The 24033-nt window shown below is 45.7% G+C and overlaps 2 protein-coding genes and 1 long non-coding RNA gene across 5 annotated transcripts in view; 2 read left to right on the top strand and 1 right to left on the bottom strand.

Annotated features, from left to right (window-relative positions):
- The window catches only part of LOC116093474 (Golgi pH regulator), a 43746-nt gene extending 23713 nt beyond the window's left edge, over positions 1–20033 (top strand). Inside the window, exons 8-15 of one of the 2 annotated variants that reach the window (XR_004119723.1) lie at positions 1783–1892; positions 3874–3962; positions 4526–4618; positions 8968–9063; positions 11241–11330; positions 12083–12148; positions 13045–16706; positions 19032–20033. Coding sequence is in view for 1 of the 2 variants with exons in the window: in XM_031374918.1 (XP_031230778.1) it covers positions 1783–1892; positions 3874–3962; positions 4526–4618; positions 8968–9063; positions 11241–11330; positions 12083–12148; positions 13045–13251 (751 nt within the window). In the remaining variant the exon portion in view is untranslated. Of the gene's footprint in view, positions 1–1782; positions 1893–3873; positions 3963–4525; positions 4619–8967; positions 9064–11240; positions 11331–12082; positions 12149–13044 lie in introns of both variants that reach the window. The other variant, XM_031374918.1, reaches the window with a different exon arrangement.
- LOC116093476 lies at positions 1900–3366 on the top strand. The gene is made up of 2 exons (XR_004119724.1): positions 1900–2626; positions 2965–3366. It is a non-coding gene; the product is annotated as an uncharacterized LOC116093476 (long non-coding RNA).
- Positions 13960–24033, bottom strand: part of Pdzk1 (PDZ domain containing 1) — a 32007-nt gene continuing 21933 nt past the window's right edge. The window contains exons 4-9 of one of the 2 annotated variants that reach the window (XM_031374916.1): positions 23199–23335; positions 22040–22235; positions 20740–20936; positions 16007–16231; positions 15337–15627; positions 13960–14460 (exon numbers count right to left, since the gene is read on the bottom strand). In XM_031374916.1, the coding sequence (XP_031230776.1) occupies positions 14407–14460; positions 15337–15627; positions 16007–16231; positions 20740–20936; positions 22040–22235; positions 23199–23335 (1100 nt within the window). In that variant the 3' untranslated portion in view covers positions 13960–14406. The remainder of the gene's footprint in view (positions 14461–15336; positions 15628–16006; positions 16232–20739; positions 20937–22039; positions 22236–23198; positions 23336–24033) is intronic. The other variant, XM_031374917.1, reaches the window with a different exon arrangement.

Below are 24033 nucleotides of genomic sequence, written 5' to 3'. Positions count from 1 at the left end.
CTGTTGGGTTTTGGAGGAGGGGTGGTTTGGGGTTTTGTTTTGTTTTAGTTTTGGTATTTTGGTTTTTCAGGACAGTTCCTCTGTGTAACAAAGGAACTGTCTTAGAACTCAGTCTGTAGACCAGGCTGGCTTCGAACTCACGAGGCCTAACTGCCTCTGCCCCCGAAGTGCTACCATCACCCAGCTGTATTGGGAACTTTTAAATGGCATCCAGCCCATAGCAAATAGCTTTTGTCTTGTTACAAGATGGATGTAGAAAGAAGGTGAAATGGCTCTTGCGCTGTGTGTGAGTGTGCTGTGAAAGGGCATCACAGAGGTGAACTGGCTCTTGTGTTGTGAAAGGGCATCACAGAGGTGAAATGGCTCTTGCATCACAGAGAGTTACCTGCTGCTTACCTTCTCTGCTTACACACGTGGCCATTTTTGTCTGCAGCTTATTTGCCAAGAACAAAACTGGCTTAAAATTAGGTGATTAAAATCAAAAGTGAAAGCAAATTGTCTAAAACCAGGGTAATTTGTCTGTGTCCAGCCAACTTTCACTTCTGGTTATTCTGTTTGTCTGTCTGCTAAGAGATAACATGATGCCTCTCACTTTCACATAGGTAGCCAGTGCCACACCACAGCCTTTAGTATTGACTAGGAGACTAGAAATGGCCTCTGTGCTCCCCCTTTGAGCTGCCTTGCTGGTAATCCCAGGTGTTGAGCCAAAGTAAACTATGAACCGAATAGACCAGAACCTCCTCACACACTCGTCCCACATTCCCATTAGAAACTGATGGAGTTGTGGGTCTGAGCCTTCCCTTGATTCTTTTTTCACATCTTCCCAAAATGCTGAGTTAGAGGGAATGTGTCAGGAAAGGCAGCACAAGCTTGGGGCTGTTAATTTGTACCTTATCCAGGCAGAGCTCACTAAGGAGGAAACTGTTTCAGTCACCAAAACGAACATACCTAACACTCTTTGTTATGAATGACCTTTTAATGGATGCTTTAAGAATTTAGCCCAAAAAAATGGCATCTGGCCCTTGTCACCTGGTACCATTTGTCGCAGACATGATGCCAATGCAGCTGCTTCCTCCTCCTCATTTTTATCTCTTCACCCAAAAATGTCCACCATGAGTTTCTCTGTAGCTTGCTCTCCTATCTGTACTAGATTTGCTCTGATTGGTTTTAGGCCCATTACACTCTTCAAGTAATCATGTGTGCCTTCTAAGCTCACAAGGACCTTGCTCTTAATACCTCTGGGCAGACTGGAACTTGCCAGCCGCTGTCACCATGCCACTGAGTGCTCCAACAGATAGGAGAGGAGGAAGGAACAGTGCCATTATGTCACCTTGTCCAGCAGTGGCTCTGTGACAGTCATGGCAAGACGTGGACCACAGTGAGTTAAGTCTGAGTGAACTTCCTGTTTCCTTTCTGTGGTCTGCTTTTCCTTGTGTTCGTCCTCTGCACCTGGTTCTTTATCTAGAATTGTTAGCCACTTCATTTGTTCTTTAAATGATATTAGCATATGGCAAGGATGGGTGACAGTGTTATTTCATTCATCTTTACAGCCACCCAGAGTGAGAAAGTAAACTGTGGGTCTCTCACACTTCCAGGTGGCAGAGCCAGTCCTCGATGTATCACCTACTCCATATTCTGTGCCTCTGGCCCAGGCCACGTCCCCTCTGGAAATGTCTTCTGTGTAATCCTGAACCAGTGGAGACACAGCTGTGACAGAGGGCGGGCTGAGATGAAGCTGCAAGTCCCACTTCTTTGCTCAGGCTTTTGTGTTCTTTATTGCAGAATGGCCGTGGCACGAAGAACAATGTTCCAGAGGGGGGATGTGCAGAACAAGCCGTCGGGACTCTGGGGCATGCTGAAGAGTGTTACTGCCTCAGCCCCAGGGAGTGAAAGTATCCTTTGTCTTCTTGACTCTTCTTCTCCACTCTGTACCAGGGCAGAGTAAAAAGTAGTGCTGAGTTAGTCCCCTCTAGGGTACCTGACTGCATCAGGGTGGGCCAGCAGTAGGCATAGGAGGTCCAGTGGGCACTTCATCTTCCCTACACTTGCACCTAACCATGGAAGCATTGTCTCTGAACTGGAGCAAACCTATCAGGTCATTCTTTCCATTTCACAGATGAGAAGATAGACCCAGAGAGGTGAAGTCTCACGGTGGTTTGTGGCAAATGTAGGAGCAGAACTATGGCCTCAGCTTCATAACTTGTTCCGCTACACTGTTCTGTCACCCACAGATGCAAGACCACAGAGCACAGTGGCTCCCTACAACAGTGGTTCATGTGTGTGGTGACAAGGTTCCATTCCTAACCCAGTTAGTGCCACACCGATTTCAAGGAGCTCTACATCCCTCTTTTAAAAAACAAAACAAAACAGGGTAACCGGGTTAATGGATTGTTCCTGGCCCTGCTGGTTTGGAGGTTGACTCGTTCCCATATAGAAAAAACCAAGCCTGTGTGTTTCTCCCTCTCCTCCCGTTCCCTCCCACAGGCTATTAGGTCAACCCGAGGGCTGAGATGAGATGTTCTTGTCCATCACCAGTTAAGTCAGTTGGAGAAGGATGCAGACTATTGTGATGGATCATGACACCATTCTGATGTGCTGCAGATAAGAATCAGACAGAGAAAGCCAGGTGACTATAGCAGAGAAAGGAAAATGAGTCATAGGGGCTGAGAGATGGTTCAGAGGCTAGGAGAGGGGACTGCTCTTCAGAGGACTTGAACTCAGTCCCTCAGTTCCCAGCACACTTGTCCGGTGACCCGTAGCCACTCTAGTTCCAGGGAGATCCAAAGCCTCTGCCTTCTGAGGGCTCCTACACTCATCTGCATATGCCCTACACACACACTTATGTAGGGCCCCTGCACTCATCTGCATATGCCCACACACACACTTATGTAGGGCTCCTGCACTCATCTGCATATGCCCACACACACGCTTATGTGTATCACTTGTTCTGTCTCCTGTTTCCAGGCAGAGTCTGTGTGGCAGGACTGTGAGCCTAACCTCTCAAGAGCAGCTCACTCTTCCTCAAGGGAGGCAGACCCCTGATGATGCTGAGTGCCTTAGGCCTTGCTGATGGCCACTGTGGAGGGAGGAACTGAAGGACGCTTGTTGACTTCACAAAGGGAGGAAGATTTGAACTACTGGGACTGTCTAGCTTACTATATTACTTTAAAACTCATTAAGACCCAAGTGTAGGTTGGTATCAGCAAGGTATCAGGGAATTTTTAGCTCTCTGAGCTCCTGCTTCTTTAATGGGAGAATAGTGACGCTTCTCGCTGAGGCGTGGAAGGTAGGCTAGCATCTGGCGGTAGAAAAAACGGGGCCTCGTGTAGGCAGACAGCACTATGCACCCACACCTAGTAGATATATGACTTGGAGCAAGTTTTTTAACACTCTGAGCCTCTTTCCTTGTCTGAGAAATGGGTTACAGCTGTCTCATGGGATTGTGGGAGTGTAAAAGAAGATATAAAGAAGGCAGGGCCTAAAGTCCAGCCTGGTGAGACTCAGTGACCACAGTGCTGTGCACCATTTCCAGGCACAGTATCTGTCACTCAGGGGGCATGAAACTGCTGAATAATGGGTCATGGTGTATGCACCATTCGAGGACTCGGACTGAATTAGATATAGAAAAATAAAGCAAAACACTAGCCGTGAGATCATCTATCTGAGACAGCAGCTGACAGATGCCTGTGGGGTGCTCCTTCACCCTGTGTCAGCCTGGGAATGCTACCCTGAAGCAGCGCTGGGGTGGGAATAAAGGAGACAGGCAATCCCCAGCGGCTTCCCTAAAAAACAGCCAGAGCAAATCCAACCTTTCTTCTCGCTATCTCCTGAAATTTCTCTGTAATTTAAACCTTGATGCCCACTTTTTGCCAGATCTGACTCTTATCCAACAGGAAGTAGATGCTTTGGAAGAACTGAGCAGGCAGCTTTTTCTGGAAACAGCTGATCTGTATGCTACAAAGGTACAGAGTGAGGAGACAGCTATGGTTTACCAACATGATTGAAGAGAGAGTGAGACCTCATGGGCTGCCAGGCCTCCGCGAGCAGGCAGTGCTTCTGTGTAAGCCAAGCGGCGTTAGGAAAGAGGCTTACTGTTTATGAAGTCACTCCCGAATGTAAATTTAAATCGCACCTAACGTGCAGTGTGATTTAAATACAGAACACCCTAACTAACTTCCCGAGTGGCTCTGAAAGGTACAAGGTTGCCAGCATGTGCTTGGAGACAGACCTGAGCCCACTCGCCACCTAACCCTGAGAGTTGTTTAACCTCTGAGACTCAGTCTCTCATCTGTAAGGTGAAGGTTCTAGAACATATTTCATAAGGGTAGTGGAGATTCTGAAGCTCACGGAAGCAGGCTGTCTTGTCTCTGGCTGGAAGTCAGCACTCTGTGCAGGTTGGCTCCTAGTCGCCTCTCTTAATGTTATCCCGTGTGTGTTGTGTTGGCCAGACCATAGGCATGGGAGTGCTTTTGTTGAAATGTCTACCTTTTACTAAAATCCATGTTTTGTGTTTGGTTTTCCTTAGGAAAGAATTGAATACTCCAAAACATTCAAGGGAAAGTATTTTAATTTCCTGGGTTACTTTTTCTCTATTTACTGTGTCTGGAAAATTTTTATGGTATGTATATTATAGAATTTTTGTTGTTGTTATTATTATTATTTTGTTGGTCTTATAGGATTTATTACATATTTCTATTATTGTTGTTTATTAGTGTCTATTAATAATAGTAAAGTCCTGTGTGGTGCAGGTTCACATGAGGCCAGAGGACAACTCTGGGGAGTCAGTTCTCTCCTTCCACTGTGATGGGGCAAGGTCTGTCCCTACAAGCTGAGTACTCCAGGCTGGCTGGCCCACAAGCTTCAGGCAGTTCTCTGAAGCCACCACCTGTCTAGGCAGAGGAATGCAAGAACTGCAGAGTCAGGCTCTTGTATCCAGCTTGGGGAGGGGTCAGATCCTGGGGATGAGACTTGGGTCCTCGGGCTTGCACGCGGCTGCCACTTTCCCCCACTAAACTGTCTTCCCAGCAACCGCATTTTTAATGGCCAGAGTTGGGCAACTTTTTCTGGGAGTGGCAGTCATTTAGAGGGGCTTGACTGATAGATACACTGAGCGCAGTTCCACACTGGATCGAGTCAGCAGAGAGCATGAGCCGTCACACCACCAAACATCTTTTCCCTGTGCTTTGGAGGACTTAGGAGGGGGTGTGCAGAAGTTTCCTGCTGTACACTGTGTCCGTAGTCGCTGTGAGCACCTGAATATTTCACCTCAACGCCAACTTGCAACTCAGAATAGAAGCATATTTTTGATGATATGCACCCCTAAAACTTAAATCCAAAATAAATTCTAAAATGTTCTTGTGTACACAATACTTGTTTCTGCTCTAGCCTCTCTGGCTCTCCCTCAATGATTTATTCCTCATGCATTTTAAATGCATTTATTTCTCTGCTTCTGACTCAACTGTGGGTGTCCATGAGTGTCCCTGTGGTTGTGGGGAAAGGCCAAGTTGATGCTCTAGTTGGGTGAGTTTCCACAAAGAATAGCTTTGTCAGCTTGTTAGCTAATTTTGATAAGTGTCGATGGGGGGCTTTGAATCAATGGGGCTGATATCAGTAGCACTCATGACATTTTAAAATAGGGTTCCTTCTGTGAGGGGATGAAGGAAGGTGCTGTGTTCCTATCTGCCCTGGGCTGCAGCCTCTCAGGAGCGGGTCACCCGTTCACAGCTTTGTTCAGGTGTAATTGACATGCAGTAAGCTGCATGTACTTTAAGTATACATTGGTAAGTTTTGAAACTGTGCACACCTATGCCACAGCTGTTACCTAGTTCAGATAGAGAAAACCCATCATGGCCAAATTTCTGCTTGCCCCTTCAAATGCCTTCCTCGAATCTCCAATCCTGAGGTGGCAACTGGCCTTTTTCCCTGTCACTGTAATTTAGTTCATTACAGCCCAGTTATCATACATCTTGAGGTCACTTCACAAACAATCTACTGTTTGTTTGACCAGCTTTGAAAAGAACAGTTTAACAACTAATCATCATGTTCTCTTCCATGCCCCTCACCAGAGAGCAGTACGTGTTTGTATGGGTGCTGTAATAGTTGTTGAAAGCAACAAATGGGTTGGAAAGCAGCCTTATAAAATGAATACAGATACTGCCCTGTCGCATCCATGTGTCTGGGTCAGTTGGGGTTGCTAGAGTCAGTAAAGTGCAGTCCCTTATGAAACTCTAAGGTTCCTGTATCGTATCCCCTTGTGATGCTTTCTGTGCTGTTTGACAAATGGAGAACAAAGCCCCAGATAAGCCAGCAGACAGGCAGACACAAATTCAGACTCACAGACAGATTACAGGCAGACCAGAAACCATAAGCTACAGAGAAGTGGAAGAAGTAGAGAGTTCAAGTTCAGGCTCTCTCTGGGTTGAGACTCAGTTTCTTAGTGATGCCTTTGCCCAGTGCAGAGGACCTTCAGGAGTCTGTCCCTTGTATTGACAGTCTCTTGTTTCTGCTCATGTGCATATCCAGGCCTATGCAGAGGTGATTCTCCCTCTTCTCCCATCTTGCAGTAGGAGTGTTGGGATTACAGTTGTAGCCACCAGATACCACTGTGTCCAGCTTTTTATCGTTCTAGGGTGTGAATTCAGGTGGTCAGGCTTGTACAGCCATGTATATTTACAGCTGAGCCATCTCACTGGCATTGTCTTTTGTCTTAGCTCTCCTAATGGCTGTGAGGTAGCCACTCTCATTCCTGATATTGGTAACTTGTAGCTTTCTCCTTTCTCTCTCTCTCTCCCACCTTCCCTCTATCCCTCCTTCCTCCCTCCCTCCCTCCTTTTTTCTTTTCTTCATAGAGTTTTATTGATTTTTATTGAACTTTTTAGAGAACCAGTTAGGAGCCCATTAATTTTTCCTGCTTCCTTTTAACCAGTTTGTGTGCAGCCCTTCGTTGCTCCCTCCTACTTGTTTCGAATCAGTTCTTACAATAAAGACTAAGGTCTTTGATCAGAGAGTTTTCCAAGAAAGGTGTTCTTTGCTGTAAATGTCTTAGGTGCCACTTTAACCGCATTTCACTCTGATGTATATGTCAGTCCCAAGTGGTTTCTGATTTTTCTCTTAATTTGCTCTGTCTCGGTGTACCTAGACATGTGCTCTGTCCACTTTGAAGCTTTGTTTTTCTTGTAGTTCTTTATCTTTTGACCCACAGTTTTGGGATTTTGTTTGTTTTGAGACAGGGTTTCACTGTATAGCCTTGGCTAACCTGGAACTCACTGTGTAGACCAGGCTGGCCTTGAACTCATAGAGACTCACCTGTCTCTGGCTTCCAAGTACTGGGATTGCAGATGTGTGCTACCACACTCAGCTCCCATGCTTTTTTTATTTTTGATTGACACATACTTGCAGACTGTGTGAGGTGCAGTGTGATGCTCTGACTTTGTGAGTAATGATCAGTTCCAGGTGAGTTGCTGTCCCCCTCTGCAGCAGTTCTTCCATCTTAAGTCCTCTCTTTGAGACATTTTTGAGATGTATAATGCATAACTTTTTAATGTTCTTATTTTTTAGCTAATGTATGAAATAATGGGTTTCACTGTAACAGTCTGGAGCTTTATATGAGCTATAGAACACTTAGAACCTTATACATCCTTTGTGTTTATAAAATTCTAGCACCACACTGGCTATTCTGCTGTGACTGCTTATTTGATATTAACAGAGACACTTTATTTTCATGGATTGATGCTGGTGGTGTAATAGATCCTTTTCCATCCTTTTACTTTTAACCTATTTGTATCTTCATAGTTAAAGTGAGTTTCTTGTAGACAACATATACAGTGATTGGGTTTTGATTTTTTTTTTTTTCTATTTTTTTGACAGTCTTCCATTTCACAGGAAAACCCAGAGCCGCTTTGCCTGTGTGAATAAGGTTTTGTGGGCACAGAGCCAAGCCTGTCCCTTTATTGCCCTGGCTGTTGTCAGGGCAGATGATACTGAAAACGATAGATGATACTGAGTTTGCTGACCCATGATTTAGACTCTACATTTAGTGTTGTTGTTGATGGCCAGATTTAAAGCTCCCGAGTGGCTGCTGGCTTAGCATTTGTCAAACCTCTTCTCGCCTGCCTATTTTTTAAGATGCCTCCACTGGGATAAATGGGGTGTCTTTCGTTCCAAGTGATCTCATTTGTTAGCTCGACAGCCATACTGCTCTGACTTTCTTAGAGCAGTCACAGAGTTAGCACAAGAAATGACCCTGGCATTTGTTGATTCTTCTTCTTTTTTTAAAAAAATTTATTTTATTTTATTTTATGTGCATTGGATTGAGGGGGTCAGGACCCCTGGAGGTGAAGTTACAAATAGATGTGTGCTGCCATGTGGGTGCTGGGAATTGAACCTGGGTCCTTTAGGAAGGACAACCAGAAGCCCTTAACCACTGAGCCATCTCTCCAGCCCCATTTGTTGGTTCTTACTCTAACTTCACTTGCCAGAATGTAAACTTTCTGACCTCTAAATCATAAGTGCATATGCTTTATTGCCCTTGACTCTTTATAGAAAATAAATATGAGATATAGGCTCATTTGCCTTTGTGAGTAAACAAAATAGATTTCCTATTCATGGTTTAGATTGGAAGTAAATTAAATTGTATTTTGGGAAACAGCATGTAAGATAAGATATGTTCATTAATTTATGTAGAATCATGTTGGTTTTTTTAATTAAATTTTTTAATTGTTTATTTTGTGTGTATGTGTTTATTGTATGTTTGTTTGTATGTGTTCAGGCACATGTGACACAGGGCATGTGTGGCAGGCAGAGGACAGCTTTCGGGGCAATTTCTTTCCTATCACCACGTGGGTCCCAGGGATTGGATTCAGGTTTTCAGGCTTGGTAGCAAGTGCCTTTGCTCTCTGAGACATCAGGGTGGGTGTCACTCTTGGAGGTGGCAATGAGAGGTGTTCTAATGTAAGTTCTGTCTTGCAGGCGACCATCAATATTGTTCTTGATCGAGTTGGGAAAACTGACCCTGTCACCAGAGGCATCGAGATCACTGTGAATTATCTGGGAATCCAGTTCGACGTAAGAGCCATGCTATATCCTGGTTTAAGTTTCCTTCTGCTCCATCCAGCCAGAGCCTGACACTCTGGCTTTAACTCCTAAACTTTGGGGCTGTTTGTCCTCTGCATGTGTTGGCAGCTTACACAGCACATTTGTAAACAACCAGGTTTAGCTTTCTTTTTTCTTTTTTTTTTTTTAAAGATCTATTATATGTAAGTACATTGTAGCTTCCTCAGACACCCTAGAATCTCTTTACGGATGGTTGTGAGCCACCATGTGGTTGCTGGGATTTGAACTCAGGACCTTTGGAAGAGCAGTCTGTGCTCTTAACCCCTGGGCCTTCTCTCCAGCCCCCCAGGTTTAGCTTTCTTATTGTAAAACTGTAAACAGTGACTGGTACTGACCTTCATGGGTACTTCCTTAGCCTGCCCACAGCCAGCTACCACTTAGCCAGTTTCTCCTGCCAAGTATCCAGATCTTTCTCTGTGATACTCAATGAGCTCTTCAAATTCACAACTCACCTTTGATCTCCTGGTAGAAAATTAACAACTAATTAGTGTTCTGAAGTAGAACGGAAATGATAAAGAAATGAACTTTATCAGTCAAGTATGGTGGACCTTGAACCAAAGTTCATTTGTTACCTATGTACAAAATTGGGTTTTTTTTTTTTAAGGACCACTTTTTCCTATTTCATAAAACCAACATAAACACAGCTTATCTCGAGGTCGGCGTCTGTATTCAGAGTATGATGTATTTCCAGATGACATCATTTGGGCTGATGAACTGTTAATGGTAGGACTGGTGTCACATTTCTTTGTCCTGGTGTGGACTGTGTAGCTTACTCTGAGCTGAGCTGAGGGGGTGTGTATTGCTCTTGGTCCCCATCTCAGCATAGCATGTCCCCGATCTCAAAGGCAGCTATGTAATGAGAAGCAAACTGAGCTGCAGCCCTGAAGACCCAACACCAAGGATGCTTTTGTTCTGTTTGAGGATGGCCTCAGATTCACAGACCTTGCTGTGGAAGCAAGGACACAGCTGCGGACAGCTTCCCTCCACCTTATTTTTCAATAAGGATCTCTCACTGAACTTGACATTTTAGCAGCACCAGCCAACATGTTCCTAGAATCTGCCTATGCCTAGCTCCTAATCTGGTATTACAGGTGCATGTGGCCATGCCCAGCCTTTATATGAGTGCTTAGAATGTCAGCTCAAGTCTTCTTGCTTTTACAGCAACCCCTCTTACCCAGCCCTTAAAGAACTTGTTTTTAATGATAAGTCAGCAACATATTCTTTCTGCGTGTGCCGGTATGGCATCTTTTCCTTCAGGTCATCTGCACATCCAGTGGTCCATGTGCTTTATTATTGATACCTGTGTGATTTTCTCATTTAAATTTCTCTGGGCTCACTGGGAGTGAGGCACTAAGGAGGCAGAGGCAGGTAATCTCAGATAATTTACCTCAGATAAATCTCAGATAAAATTCAACGCCAGCCTGGTCTACATAGCAAGTTCCAGACTAGGCAGGGCTACACAGCAAAATCCTGTCTCAAAAAAAAAAGTTTTCTTTACTGAGCTAAGCTTTTAGAAGTGAGCACTCTGGCTGCTTACATGTATCTGGTCAACACATGATGCATCTACTTCTTCCATGGTCATTCTCAGAATAACAAGCTTTTTAGATGTTGGTACGGCCCTGGCCTCACATACCTGAGAACAGTCAAACACAGGTTCCCAGAACTGCTTCTCCCTGTCAAGCAGTGCAGGAGAAGAGAGCTCCACTGTGTGGCTTACGTGAGATTCCCGAGAATCCCTGTGCAGTCTTCCTGAGATTTCCTTGGTCTTTACTCCTGGAAGTGCTGTGTGGTCAGCGATCCTTCCTCCGTAACACTGAAAACAGTCAGGTGCTGAGTTCTCTCTCCACCCTGTCCTCTCGCTTCTACATGTCATCAGCTATGTACTTTCTGGAAATGAGTGTTTTCCTCCCACCTCTCTCCACTGGCTTTCTTTGACCCTTGAGGCTTGATTGAGTCTGCTGACCAGGGGACCCAGTGCAGTCTTCCTATGGGTATCTACCGCCTGTAGGTGCTTACTTCAGAAGCAACCAGGAGGACGAGTGGACTCTGCCTCATAAGTCATCACAATTCACATCAGCTCCCACTCTGCCCGGAAATGTAATAGCCCCTTCTTCCTGTTCTGATGGCAGGTGAAGTTCTGGTCTCAACACATTTCCTTCATTCTGGTTGGAATAATCATTGTCACATCCATCAGAGGACTGCTGATCACGCTTACCAAGGTATGTCGGGTTACTGTGTTTAAAGGCCCTTACTTAATTACATGACTTCTGAGTTATTAGCTCCTCAGCAATGGTCTGAACAACTTAGATAACACAAAAAAATAAAGAGACTTCTCTATAAGTTGTGGGTAAAGTATGACAATGTCTACCAGCTACAGATGTATTCCAAAGGTAACAAAGGGTCCGTTCTGTTCACTGATCTGTCATATCATCTATAACCAAGCTTGGCACGGGTATTCAGCAGATACATAGAAAAAAATGATTGAGACGGACAGTCAAGGTTCCAATGACTGTAAACCACAGAGAGGAAGACAACAGAAGTGGACACGCAGCTCTTTCTTTACAACATAAAGCTGGTCACATGGTGGTGAAAAATGGGTGATCCAGACCCTGAAGGGAAAGCAAGAGGGAGGAAAGAACTCTGGCCCTTTGACAGCTGCAGGGGCCTGGAGTGATCCCAGACTGCTGGTCAGTGTCAGGCTGATGCTGGGGCCTGGAGTGATCCCAGACTGCTAGTCAGTATTGGGCTGATGCAGGGGCCTGGAGTGATCCCAGACTGCTGGTCAGTGTCGGGCTGATGCAGGGGCATTACATGTTCTGAAACTTAACAGCCAAGATTGCCTTGTTGAGTCACATAAAACCATCAACCATCTTGGGGAAACTGGTTTGTGTTGTGTTTTAAGGCCTGCTCTGTAGCCTTGACTCCCGAGCCTGCTGTGCCACTGTGCTCACCTCTCTCCCTTCCTCAACAGTTCTTTTATGCCATCTCCAGCAGTAAGTCCTCCAATGTCATCGTCCTGCTGTTAGCGCAGATAATGGTAAGTTTATTGACTGGCCCTTATGTCTACAGTTGTAAAATGCCAAAAATGTGATTTTGTTGGGGAGGGTTTTTGTTAAAACAAAGTCTGCGTGGTCCATATTGACCTCAAATACTCTATGTAGTGAAGGGTGGCCTTGAATTCCTGACCTTTCTGTCTCTCAAGTGCTGAGGCTTCAAGCATGCATGCACCACTACACCCAGCTTAGAAATGTTTGGGGTTGGGCTTTTTGTTTTCTTTGGAGGACGAGGGGTTATGTGTTTATGTGTACACATGTGAATCCAGTTGCCCATTGACTCCCAAAGAGGGTATCTGATCCCAATGAATGTTCTGGGAACCAAACTTGGGTTATCTGCAAAAACAGTACATGCACATGTAACCACTGAACCATTTCTCCAGCCCAGAAATGTTTTGGGGTTTTTTTTAATGGTTTAAGTTGGGCCAGTACAATGGCTTGTTCAGTGGCTGCTAATAGTGGTGGCCTCCAGGCCTGATGACCTGGTTCTGTACCCAGACCCACATGGTAGAGAAGTGAACCAACCCTGGCAAGTTGACCTCTAAGTATATGCACAGTGAAGAAGATGCACATCAGTACACCTATGTGCACAAATAATTTAAGAAATCTTATGCGTATGGGTGTTTTGCCTACTTGTATGTATATAAACCATGTGTGTGCCTGATACCCATAGAGTCGGGAAGGAGGTGTTAGACCCCCTGAGGCTAGAGGTACAGGTGATGTGAGCCATCATGGGGTGCTAGGAATCAAGCCCATGATGAAAAAGTAGACTTAACCACTTTGCTCTTTCCAGCCCCAATAAATAACTTAAAATTAAAGTCTGCACTGGCCTGCCCCTCAAAACAAAGTGACTTCTGAATTACTTGGCTCGACTTTGCAGGGTATGTACTTCGTGTCCTCTGTACTGCTGATCCGAATGAGCATGCCCCCAGAATACCGCACCATCATCACAGAAGTCCTTGGGGAGCTTCAGTTTAACTTCTACCACCGTTGGTTTGATGTCATCTTCCTGGTCAGCGCCCTCTCCAGCATACTCTTCCTCTATCTGGCTCACAAGCAGGCGCCAGAGAAGCATATGGCCCCCTGAACTCAGACCCATGCTGACTGCAGGAAGAGACACATTTGGGATACCAGAGCCTACTGCTCTTTAAACAGGCATTGCTGGGAGGTCTTTTCTGCCTCAGGCACATGCCTACTTCCTCCTGAGATACTGGAGTCATGAGTAGCTTCAACTAAGGCGCAATAAGAAGAAAACTTAGCATTCAGCAGGGAGCAACGGATGGATCTGAGGCTGTTCAGTGAAGAGGAGCGGGCCAGGGCAGAGGATACCCCGGAGCTCCTGAGTAGATGGCCTCCCTCGAAAATACTAGTAAAATCCGTTTGTAACACTTTGGCCTTGGGGTCACTAATCCAGCACAGCTTGGTGTTATGCTATTGTGGTCTAACGTGAAATGCTTCTCTCTTCCTCACCCAACTTTACCCCGTAAAAATAACCAAAAGATTGTTCTTTTCCGAGAAAGGGATGATAGGCAACAGATAGATTTTACCAAATGGATTTTAGGTTTACCAATTTTTATTTCCTTTTAAATTAGAGAAGAGTGAGTGCCCATGCTGATCCAGCAGCAGGCTTGCTTAGGTTGGCTTTCATAAGCTCTCTGCCAATAAAAGGAAGGTATTGAGATTTTTTTTAATACTCAAATGTAACATAAGAAAATGCTGAAGTATATGTCCTGGAAGCTTCCATTTATTACTAAGGCCATAGTGTGTATTTTGCCATGTTTTGGGCTTCTGGAAGCAAATGAGAAAGCATGAAATGTTTTTATTGAACAAAGACACTGTTCAGATTCTATTAGCCAACAGGGAAGCTGCAAGCAACTCAAAAGCACTTAACAATGCTGCTTAGCCACAGCATTGCCACAAAAGCACACTGTGGAGCAGATTCTTGATTCTTTAATTAGCGGCGCTCACACAGACACAATCATCCCCAGTGCTCAAGCCTACAGAAGTAAGAGGTTCATCAACAGAAGTGAAAGTTGCACTTTGGAAGATACCACATAGAAAGAACCTGAACCTAGTCCCTCCTCCAGCTAGGTGGAGCTTAAATAAGCAACCTGCAGTAGCAGCCCTTACAACAGACAGTCTCTGGGGACAGATGGTCCAGAGGAGGTTGACAGGGTCAACAGAGGTCCTTCCTTGGAGAGGCAGTTCCTGGACCCTCAAGATGAAGCATCAGTTGTTCTCTTCACATCTCCGTGTCTTCAGAGTTGGAAGAAGAGTGTGAGGCTGTGCTGAGAGTCTGTGTAAAGGAAAAAAAAAAAAGAGTTTACCAAAGCAGGAGAGAGCAAGGCTGATCTAGAGCTGGCATGCTTTAAGTCAGGGAGAGCTGTGCACCTCTAGAAGATGTGATCTGAATCTTCATTTGACTTGTTTCCAGATTACTGTTTAACACAAACAAGTTTCTCATTGTCTGTGTATATATGCCAACATGCACATAGACAATCAGTCTTCTCTAAGACAACATTGGTACTATAATTGGCATGGCCTATCAGTAGAAGTAAATACAATGGAAAACTATAATGAGACTTTCATCGGAGGCCTGACTCCTATAAATGTCTTTCTGTGAACTTGGATGTCAGTTCACTTTTGAAATTCATGTTTATCTCTGAATAGAAAATTGACCAGAAAAAATTCTTCTGACGATAATTGTAATTCCTGCCACTTACTAAACATGGAGCCTAACCCTCTCTCTGTTTTGACTCACTGTGAGCCAGGCACAGTTCAAACACTTGTGTTCTGAGAACAACTGTACACATTATCCATGTTTTCTAAGTCGGAAAGCTCGAGCACAGAGCCAGGAACTGGTCCTACATAATCGAAGCAGGTTCTTTGGTGGGCCCCATGATTTTCATAGACTGATTTCACTTACTGATTGCCAACTGCATGCTAAAAAAATAATGACACACACTACATCCCTGGCACTCAGGAGGCTGAGACAAGAGAATTGCAAGTTCTAGACCAGCCTGGGCTTCACAGTGAGGCCATGTTTCTAAGAAGACAATAACTTTCTCCTCATACTACCTCCTCTTTCACAAAACCCTGGCAGGTGGCCACCCTGTGTCACTGTGGGGACCACCCCAGGGAAGCAGGGTCACCAAGCATGGCCACCACTCACTCGTTCTTTTGCTGGGTGGCAGTCATGCCCGGACTCTGCTGAAGTCTCTCCTTTTTCATCATGGCCAGCCACCAGGGGGTCGGCCATGGAAGAAACGATGGGGATTTTCTTGGCTTGGAAGTAGCTGTAGGCCATCTTTCCACAGACCAACAGAGTGACCTGCTCCCTGCTGCTCTTGATTCTCTCCACCACTCTGTCATAGGGTTCATCTTGCACATTCTCCCCATTCACTTCGATGATGATGTCCTCATTCTCCAGCCCAGCCTTGTCAGCGGGGCCACCCTGCTGTACCTATGAACAGAAGTCCCGAGTGTCAGTTCCAAACATGGAGGAACGTGTGCCAGGCAGCTTCCCTCCTGAAGAGCCTCAATACTTGTTAACCACATCTCTCTCCTTGATGGGCTGCACATCCTGAACTCCACTGGACTCAGCCACACTGGCAAAGCACCATACTGAACATCTGCTGGGCTGAAGGCATCAGGCCCCCATCTTAGGATCCCAACTTGGAAGCTGCAGGGCGATCTCCCTGCTCTTCCCTACAGGGCACAGCCACGGAGCACACCTACAGCAGTGACAAGGAGCGCTCTCGGAGGCTACAATGGTGGCTTGCACTGAAAATCCCATCCTAGCTGGCTGTGTTTGCCGAGCCTGCTAGAACTAGTTACCATACCTCCTTGACAAAGGAGCCCGGCTGACCCCGAATGGCATTCAGGTGAAAGCCGTAGCTGTCGTCCTCTTTAATCAGCCTGCAGAGCTTGGGTTTATGATCCTCCACATCCTCTGTAGTGTCTGAGCCTGTGGCCTCCAGAGGAGCCGGGATGGGAGCTGGGGCTTCCTTGACAGAACCATTAGGCAGTTCTTGACTTTGGCAGTAAAGAAGTGGAGAGAACCGAGCCTTTAAAATAAAGGGGAAAAATACCCATCTGAGCAACTACACTTCATTGAATGTCACGGCTTAATACATGGGGTAGCATCCATGTATGCTCCTCCTCAGACATGAGCCAGAGAAGGCAGAAGCATGTACACAGACACACACATGTGCAGAGCATAGAAACAGTACAGTTCGGCACCAGAGCCCGGAGCTAGCTAACAGCATTACACACTTATCTCCACCAAAGCAGGCAAATCACTCAACATTGGCGACACTCCCCTCTAGGGAGACACCTTTGAGAGGCCCTGTTCTCCCTGTCTTCAAGCATGTTAGAGAAACTAAAGGACAAAACATTTTTGTGACAAATTTTTTGAGGATCAACTCCACACACTGATAATGGGAGAGGTGCCCACACGGCAGCAAAGGCGAATGCTGGCTCCCAGGGCTGCTGCTTATTGTAATGAGCTCAGCATCTCTCCCGCCCAACTTCCTCCTGTCTGTAAGTATGCCAGGGCCGTAAAGGAGGCAATGACGGCCGTGAACAGAGACAGAACTCGAGGCTTAACTGGTTTGTTTGTTTGTTATTCTTATGCCTGTGCATGCACACCCTGCTGTCTGTCTGTCCTGGTGTCCTCCTCCAGCAGTTTCCTACCACCCCTTGAGCAGTTGCCCCAGGCACACCTTCTCACTCTTGAGACAAGTCTGTGTGGCCTAAAGCTTGCCCATGCAGTACTGTAGCCTGTCCTGCCAAGCGTGCCCCACCCCCAGCCCCCAGTGTTGCCACTACAGTTCTGTGGCCCCATGCTCAGCATCTCAGCACGCGTCCTGGGATTAGACCTAAAGTGCCTGCCTCGGTTACGATAAATCCACATCCCTAATTTTTTTTTTATTTTATTTTAATAGAGTTAACTGGTTGAGGATTTTGCTTGAGTTAGGGGCTAGATTTGGATACAGGTATCCAGGGCACTTGTTAGAAAACAAGACATTCAGCAGCGAGGGAGAAACATGGTCCACCTGCACTATAACAGCTAATCAGAAATGAGACCTGAGGTTCTCCTGCCTGCCTGCCTCCTCCCTGCCTTCTTCCCTACCTGCCTGCCTGCCTGCCCGCCTGCCCGCCTGCCCTCAACACAACCCATACTCAGGCCCCCACACAGCCCTCAGTGCTGTCTTTACAAATGCTGCACAGGGGATTGGGGGGGTGGGGCTCAACTATAGAGCGGCCCTAGGAGTCATTTACTCACCACAGCCCTCATGACTCCCGGCAGACTTAGCAGCTGTGGCTGCCTGGGATAAACTGCTGGTGTCAAAGCACACAAGCATGAAAGAAGAACCAGGGTGGCTTTTAATCCAACCTTTTGAGTACTCAGTCTAGCCTGCCATGAATCTAGCCCATCAGGAACTATAGAGGTATTTTCCTTATTAGCTGCTGTATCTCAGAGATCCACCCCACTCCAGCCTTGAAGTTAACTGAAACAGGGAAAATACACTTACATCATTCTAGGACTATTCTATCATAGATTGTATTTTCAGGAATTACAACAAAACCTTCATTGCCAGCATCAGCTTACAACATCAAAACTGGCTTGCAGAAGTCAGTTGCCCCATTTCTAACAGCTACAGTTGTTCTTAAGCCAAAATTAGCCCTCTCTAGCTTAAGTCATGGGAACAACCTTTCCAGCTATTTTCTTTCTTTTAAAAACAAACAGGTGTATTCAGGCTACACAGTAATGAGTCCTTGCTGCCTGCCAGCCTTTCACATTCTCAAGGCTGTCCCTTTCCTCTAAAGCCTTCCTTGCTTCAAGGTAACACCTAGCTGTCTTTCCCAAGCCCACTGACATCACCTTTTTGGTCACTAGACTAGTCACAGCAGGTTCTCAAGACTACTGGACAATATGAATTCAGTGAGCATACATGTGGGACACCCAGATGCTCTAAATAGTTCATTTAGTCCGCCCACGACCCTTCATACTACCTTACAGCCAAGGGAGTAGGGGCTCAGGACAGCTTGCCCACCATTCATTACCAGTACTTCCAAGGCTGGTCTGACTGACTCAGTGCAGTGAGCCAGTTATATAACTTTAAATTTTTTTCTCAGGGGGGAGGAGGGGATGGGACAACTTTTGGATTATCAGATATGCTCCCAGCATTTCCTATTCCTATTTATTTTCAAGTTAGAATGGTATTTTAAGAGCATCCATATTTCATTTTGGTTTTTATTCTTCCTAATCTGATTTGGAAGGTGTGTGTTCATGTGTGTACAAGTACACACATGTATGCAGAAGACAACCTTGGGTGTCATTCCTCAGGTGTCCTTCCACCTTTGCCTTTTCTATGACGGCCCCCTCATTGATCTGGTACTCCCCCACTAGGCTACTGGCCAGCCACTGGGCCCCAGGAGCCCTCCTGTCCCCATCTCTCCAGCACTAGGATGACCAGCACACACCACCACAGCTGGCTTTGCTACAGAGGTGTTGGGGATCAAACTCAAATCCTCATACAAGGCAAGCACTCCACCAACTGAGCTATTGCCCCAGGCCCTGGCTAGATATTTTGACTATTAATTGCATTGTCCTGTCAGTTATTCATCATTCCTTTAAATCCTCTGAAAATACATTAGATGTGTATACCATTTCTCCCTTCCAAGGTAATAAACCAGGATAGGAACAATAATGTGTGTGTGTGTGTATGTTTGTGTATATGTCCATGTGTATGATTAGAGAGACCTCTGTTCAGGTTAACATCCCAATACCAAAGATTCTTTAGATATATATGGTTGTTTAACTAGCTAACAAATATATTCTCTTTTTTTCTTTCCAATTAGTTCTTTAATCTTATTTACAAAAGCATCTTGAAATCAAGATTTTTGGAGAAAATATATGGTCAGATGAAATGACTCTGAGAACTTGAGTTCCGATACTGATTTGGGTATCTGCTAACCTGGGTGCCTCCATAAGTCATCGGGTGTCTAACTGTGGTCTTGGAACTATTAGAAGAGGCCAGTGTCACCACCCATACTCTGGCCCCCTCTGCCATGCCCCTGGGGTGCCTCTGTTACTGTGGGGTACATAGAAGACTGTCATCTGTCCATCCCTGTGGCCAACATCCAGCAAGGCAGATGGTACTTTGACACCCAGACATCTGTTAAACTGGACTGAACCCCAGTTCTCATGATAAAATATAAAACCTTAATGTTGGGACTGGAGACACTCAGTGGCTAAGGCACATACATGACACTCTTGAAAAGGTCCCAGATTCAGTTTCCAGCACCCACATCAGTTCACAGATGCCTGTCACTCCGGCTCCAAGGGACACCCTCTTCTGGACTCTGTGGGCACCTGCTCTCATGAACACTTACCCACACACAACCACACATACATAATTTTAAATAATCAAAATAAAGAGTTAAGAGGGGGTAAGGTTCTTCATCAGCTTGCTCTTGGTGAACCTGTTTCCACTGTATTTACTGAGGACAATGTGACTGAGAATTTCTGTACTACATCAGGGTCTCCAGGATCTCAAAGTTTCCATGAGGTAGACTGTTTAAAACTGCAGGTCCAGAGCCCAGGGACAGTTTCTCTGGGTGACCTCTAGCCTAAAGAGTAATTCCTTGCCCACCTCTAACATCCTGACAAACAAGTTGGAATGTATTCACTTAACAAAATATTCTCCACCAACCAAAGGACTTAATATCACATAGCGTCTGAGGCCCCTCCACCCCACTTATCTGCCTCTCTAATGTTTGCACAAATGTATTTTTTAAGCCTTAATTTATACTTTCTGTGTTCTGTAACTATAACAAAATAAAAAAAAAACATTAAACTGCTTCCATGTTGGAATATGGACTTGGGGTAACCTGAGTCTTTGTTCTCAAATGATGGTCACTTAAATTTAACTCCAAAATAACTTATTCCTTCTAAGGTAAGAGCTGTGGTTTTTCTATCAACAACAGCAAGCTAATAGACCTTTCCAGATCTTTACTCAAGATTGATGAACCTTGCTGACCAAACAATATCACATTTATTGTGGCTGAAGAAGTGGCTTATCAGTTAAGAGCACTCAGCTCTTACAGAGGACCTGAGTTCAGTACCCAGTACTCAATGAGTGGCTTACAATCTCCTGTAACTCCAGGAGAACTAATGCCTTCTGACCTCAGCACCTGCATGCACGTGTCCAAACACACATGCAGACTCACTCATAAAAATGAATCTAAAACTAAATTCATTTATGTCTGTGCCAGCTCGGAGAAGTCTGGGCTACCTCTGTCCAGTTTCAGATTCCTGTCCTTCATAGCTTATCCCCAGGACCAGCAAGGGTAATTCTTCCACTGATTCAAAAAGTCTTTAGTTCAGGAATTCATGAACTAAACGAACATGTTAGTTAACACGTTCCCATCACTGCCAACTTGAGCCTTAACGATTGTAATGCTCCTTCCTTGTTGAAGAACAGAGTAACTCAGCCAAAAGCTGGAAGGCATTGAGTAAAGAGACCCAGCTTAATGCTTGAATAAATGCATTGCAGGCATTCCTTACCAGGCTGTAGATGCTGTTTGCCTCTTTGTCCAACACCAACAGAGTAGTCTGGTCTCCACCTTTCCTAATCATTTCCACCACACCGTCATGATCAAGAGCTTCCACAGACTTGCCATTGACAGCAACTACCAAGTCATTGTTCTTCAAGCCAGCTGCCTCTGCTGGGCTTCCAGGTTCTATGTCCTTGATGACTTGACCTGCCATCCCACAAAGAAAAGTTACAAGAAGAAAGGCATCCTGAAGCCAACTGTTCCCCTACCTACACCCCTACACCCCAAACACCTACAAACATACCCCTAGCCTGCTCCTGGAGCACACCCAGCATCTAACAGTAAAAGGATCCTAAAAGACTGAAAACTCAGTATTTACTAAAAGTGTCTGGTGTTTATTTTTGACAAAGTGACAGCTGAGCAAGTTCCAAGGCAGTCAGTGGGCATCCTCACAGCCACAACTCTTCCCCAGCAGGGAAGCCACAGAAGGGACAGGGCCAGTACTAGGGAAATGGAAGCAGGGGAGTCTCAAGTTCAAGGTCAGTCTGTACACAGTGAGACCCTGACGATGCAAAGGGCAGGGAAGGAGGTGAAGAACACAGGCTTCCAGCCATCGAAGCTGTGCTAGCATTTTAGTAACACTCCCCAGATTTGAGGATAATGGCCTGTGCCCCAACAAGCAAGGTTCAGCTACTAATCCTCCATAAACTAATCAAAACAGCCAAATTAATAGTGAAAAGTAGAAAAAGAAGACATTCACTATGCCACCATGGTAAGAAGAACAAAGGTATCCAGCGACACCTTCGAGTCCATCTTCAGGGTCCTGAAGTGAGGCTAAGGACCCACCAGGCACTGACCCATCCTGTCTTCTCCTGCAAGGTGGTCTGATAAGCTGTGAATCCCTTCTGGGTGCCCATCACCCCCAGGTTCAGGCTTTCTCTTTTCCCAGCATGAGATTCCTGGGGGAATTCCATTGGGCCAACTCAGTACAACCTGCTCAACCTTACATTCAAGGCCATTATGTAGATGACGAGAAGCCAGACATGGTGAGGGTCTTCACACCACAGAAGTCAGCAAATACTCCAAATTTGTATTTCTTTCAGTAAAGAGCCAAGTTAGTCTCGCCCATCTGTCCAGATCATAAAGTCTGCCTGGCTACTCTGCAATGGCAATGGGGACTCCAACATCCAGGTCACCCGGGGCAACCTGAGCAGCTCTTCCTCCTGCAGGTCCCTGGTGGAGCTAGGGGAGAGCTGGGGCTTGATGAACCAGTAACTAGGAAGCAGGACTCACCTGCCCCAGTGCCTCACCTTTCTGTTCAGGCCCTGCCCTCAGATAGAAGCCGTAGCCATTGCTGCCCTTCTTGATCACCACCACCCGGGGCTGGTGGGGCAGCAGTTTCAAACTGGCTGTCTCCCTCTTGAATTGTGTCTTCTGTTCACGATGGCACCTGGCGGTTTCTTTGTCCACAAGGAGGAACATGATACGGCTTCCTGACTTTGTCACCTACAGCAAGATACACAGATGAGGGCCAGGGCATCCATAAAGAACACTGGAAGGGAAGTGGCTGTGCAGAGCAGAAGGCTCGAGGCATGCAGCCCAAGCTTGAGTGTTTGTGCTGCTCGCTCCAACCTGGCTGGTATTTGGGGAAAACATCCAACCACACAGATGGTAACTGAACTCAAGTAGGAGCATGAGTCCTCAGAGCCCAGAGAGATGTGCAGCTGAGAAGGACAGAATGAGATTCGAATAGAAAGTAAGGGTCTGCTTTGGAACATAATTCTGCCAAGACCAGAGGTTGGTTGGTTTTCAGGGCTCCATGTGACTTCAACAAGAGAGCCCTGGCTCATGCTGGGGCCTTCTAGCACCTGGCAGGTTTAGACTGCTACCCATGGAAGTACTAAGTGGAGACTTCAGAAATTGCTCAAGCTTTAGGCTGTATATTGCTTTGAGTAGTGATGAAATCCATCCCTTGCCACTCCTGACCCAATCCTTGTCTAGCACACCCAACCTTGGGCACTACACCTGTCCATAACTGAACGAAGCAGCCATCCACAGATGGCAAACAATACTGAGCCCTATCTGTACTGTTCTTTCTTCTGCACACGAACCTATGAGAGTTTAACTTACAAGTTGGACACACTAACAAAAAATACTAAATCAATTATAACAATATATTGTAGTGACAGTTATTTAAACTAGTGAACCACCTATTTTTAAAGTTTCCATTACTTGCAAATGTGACTAACTACAAGTACTGAAAGTACAGAAATAGAAACAGAAGAGAAGAGGGGACCAGTGCCCTATCAGCGCTTGCCCATGTTACCAGAGACTCCATGCGCCCTTGACACAAAGAGGTGCCTCACCTAGATGGCTGGTATCCCATCACATGCTCAGCCCTGCCTCGCCCACCAATGAAGACAGAGCAGAAGGGAGGTAAGAAAAGCACCATTCCCGGTCAGGTCGTACCTTTTCCACCACTTCCTCATGGCTGGCCTTCTCTACATTTTCTCCATTCACTTCAATCAAGTGATCCTCAGCCAGGACACCAGCTCTCATGGCCACGCCCTGAGGTGTTATGTCAGTCAGGTACACGCCCTTTTTACCTGGAAGAAGAGAGAATCACTGCAAAGAAATGCTACCCATCTGTCAGGAAAGAGTTCCCTCTCGGTACCGTTAGAGCTGACTCAAATGCCAAGAGTCTCAGCAGCAGGCTGGTGAGACGGCTCAGAGGGTAATGGTACCGGATACCAAGGTCCACATGGTGGAACAGAACAGAACTGACGCCTGCAAGTTGTCCCCAAGCCCCCATACTTCCAGAATGGCATGCATGCACATGCACACCACACACCGTTATAAATTTGAAAAATAAATATCTAGCTTGGGCCTCTTGAGCCAGAAAGTACTGATCCATACTCATGCTGCAACAACCCATCATTCTGTCTTTGCATCTGTAGACTTAGAAGTCATCTGCTCTGTTCCTTCCCCTTTAAACAGTACTCTCTCAGCAGCCATCACATACTGCTAGAGTCCATAAATGGTCAGAGAGAGAGGAGGAGGAGGAGAAGGAGGAGGAGAAGGAGAAGAGGAGAAAAGAGGAGAGGAAAGGGGGAGGGGGAAGGGAGGAGGACTGGGAGGGGGAAGAAAGGGAACATGTATATGTAGTGTGATTTAGGTGTTAACCTGAAGAAGTGCTAATAATAATTCTTTCTAGAGCCTGATACTCCATCTAGACTGGGGGAGCTTTCTGCAGCCATACACTTTACTTTTTTTTTTTTTTTTTTTTTTTTTTTTTTTTTTTTTT

The sequence above is a fragment of the Mastomys coucha genome, unplaced genomic scaffold, assembly GCF_008632895.1.
Source record: "Mastomys coucha isolate ucsf_1 unplaced genomic scaffold, UCSF_Mcou_1 pScaffold16, whole genome shotgun sequence".
Taxonomy (NCBI): Eukaryota; Metazoa; Chordata; class Mammalia; order Rodentia; family Muridae; genus Mastomys; species Mastomys coucha.
This window is presented reverse-complemented; position numbering and strand designations above follow the sequence as displayed.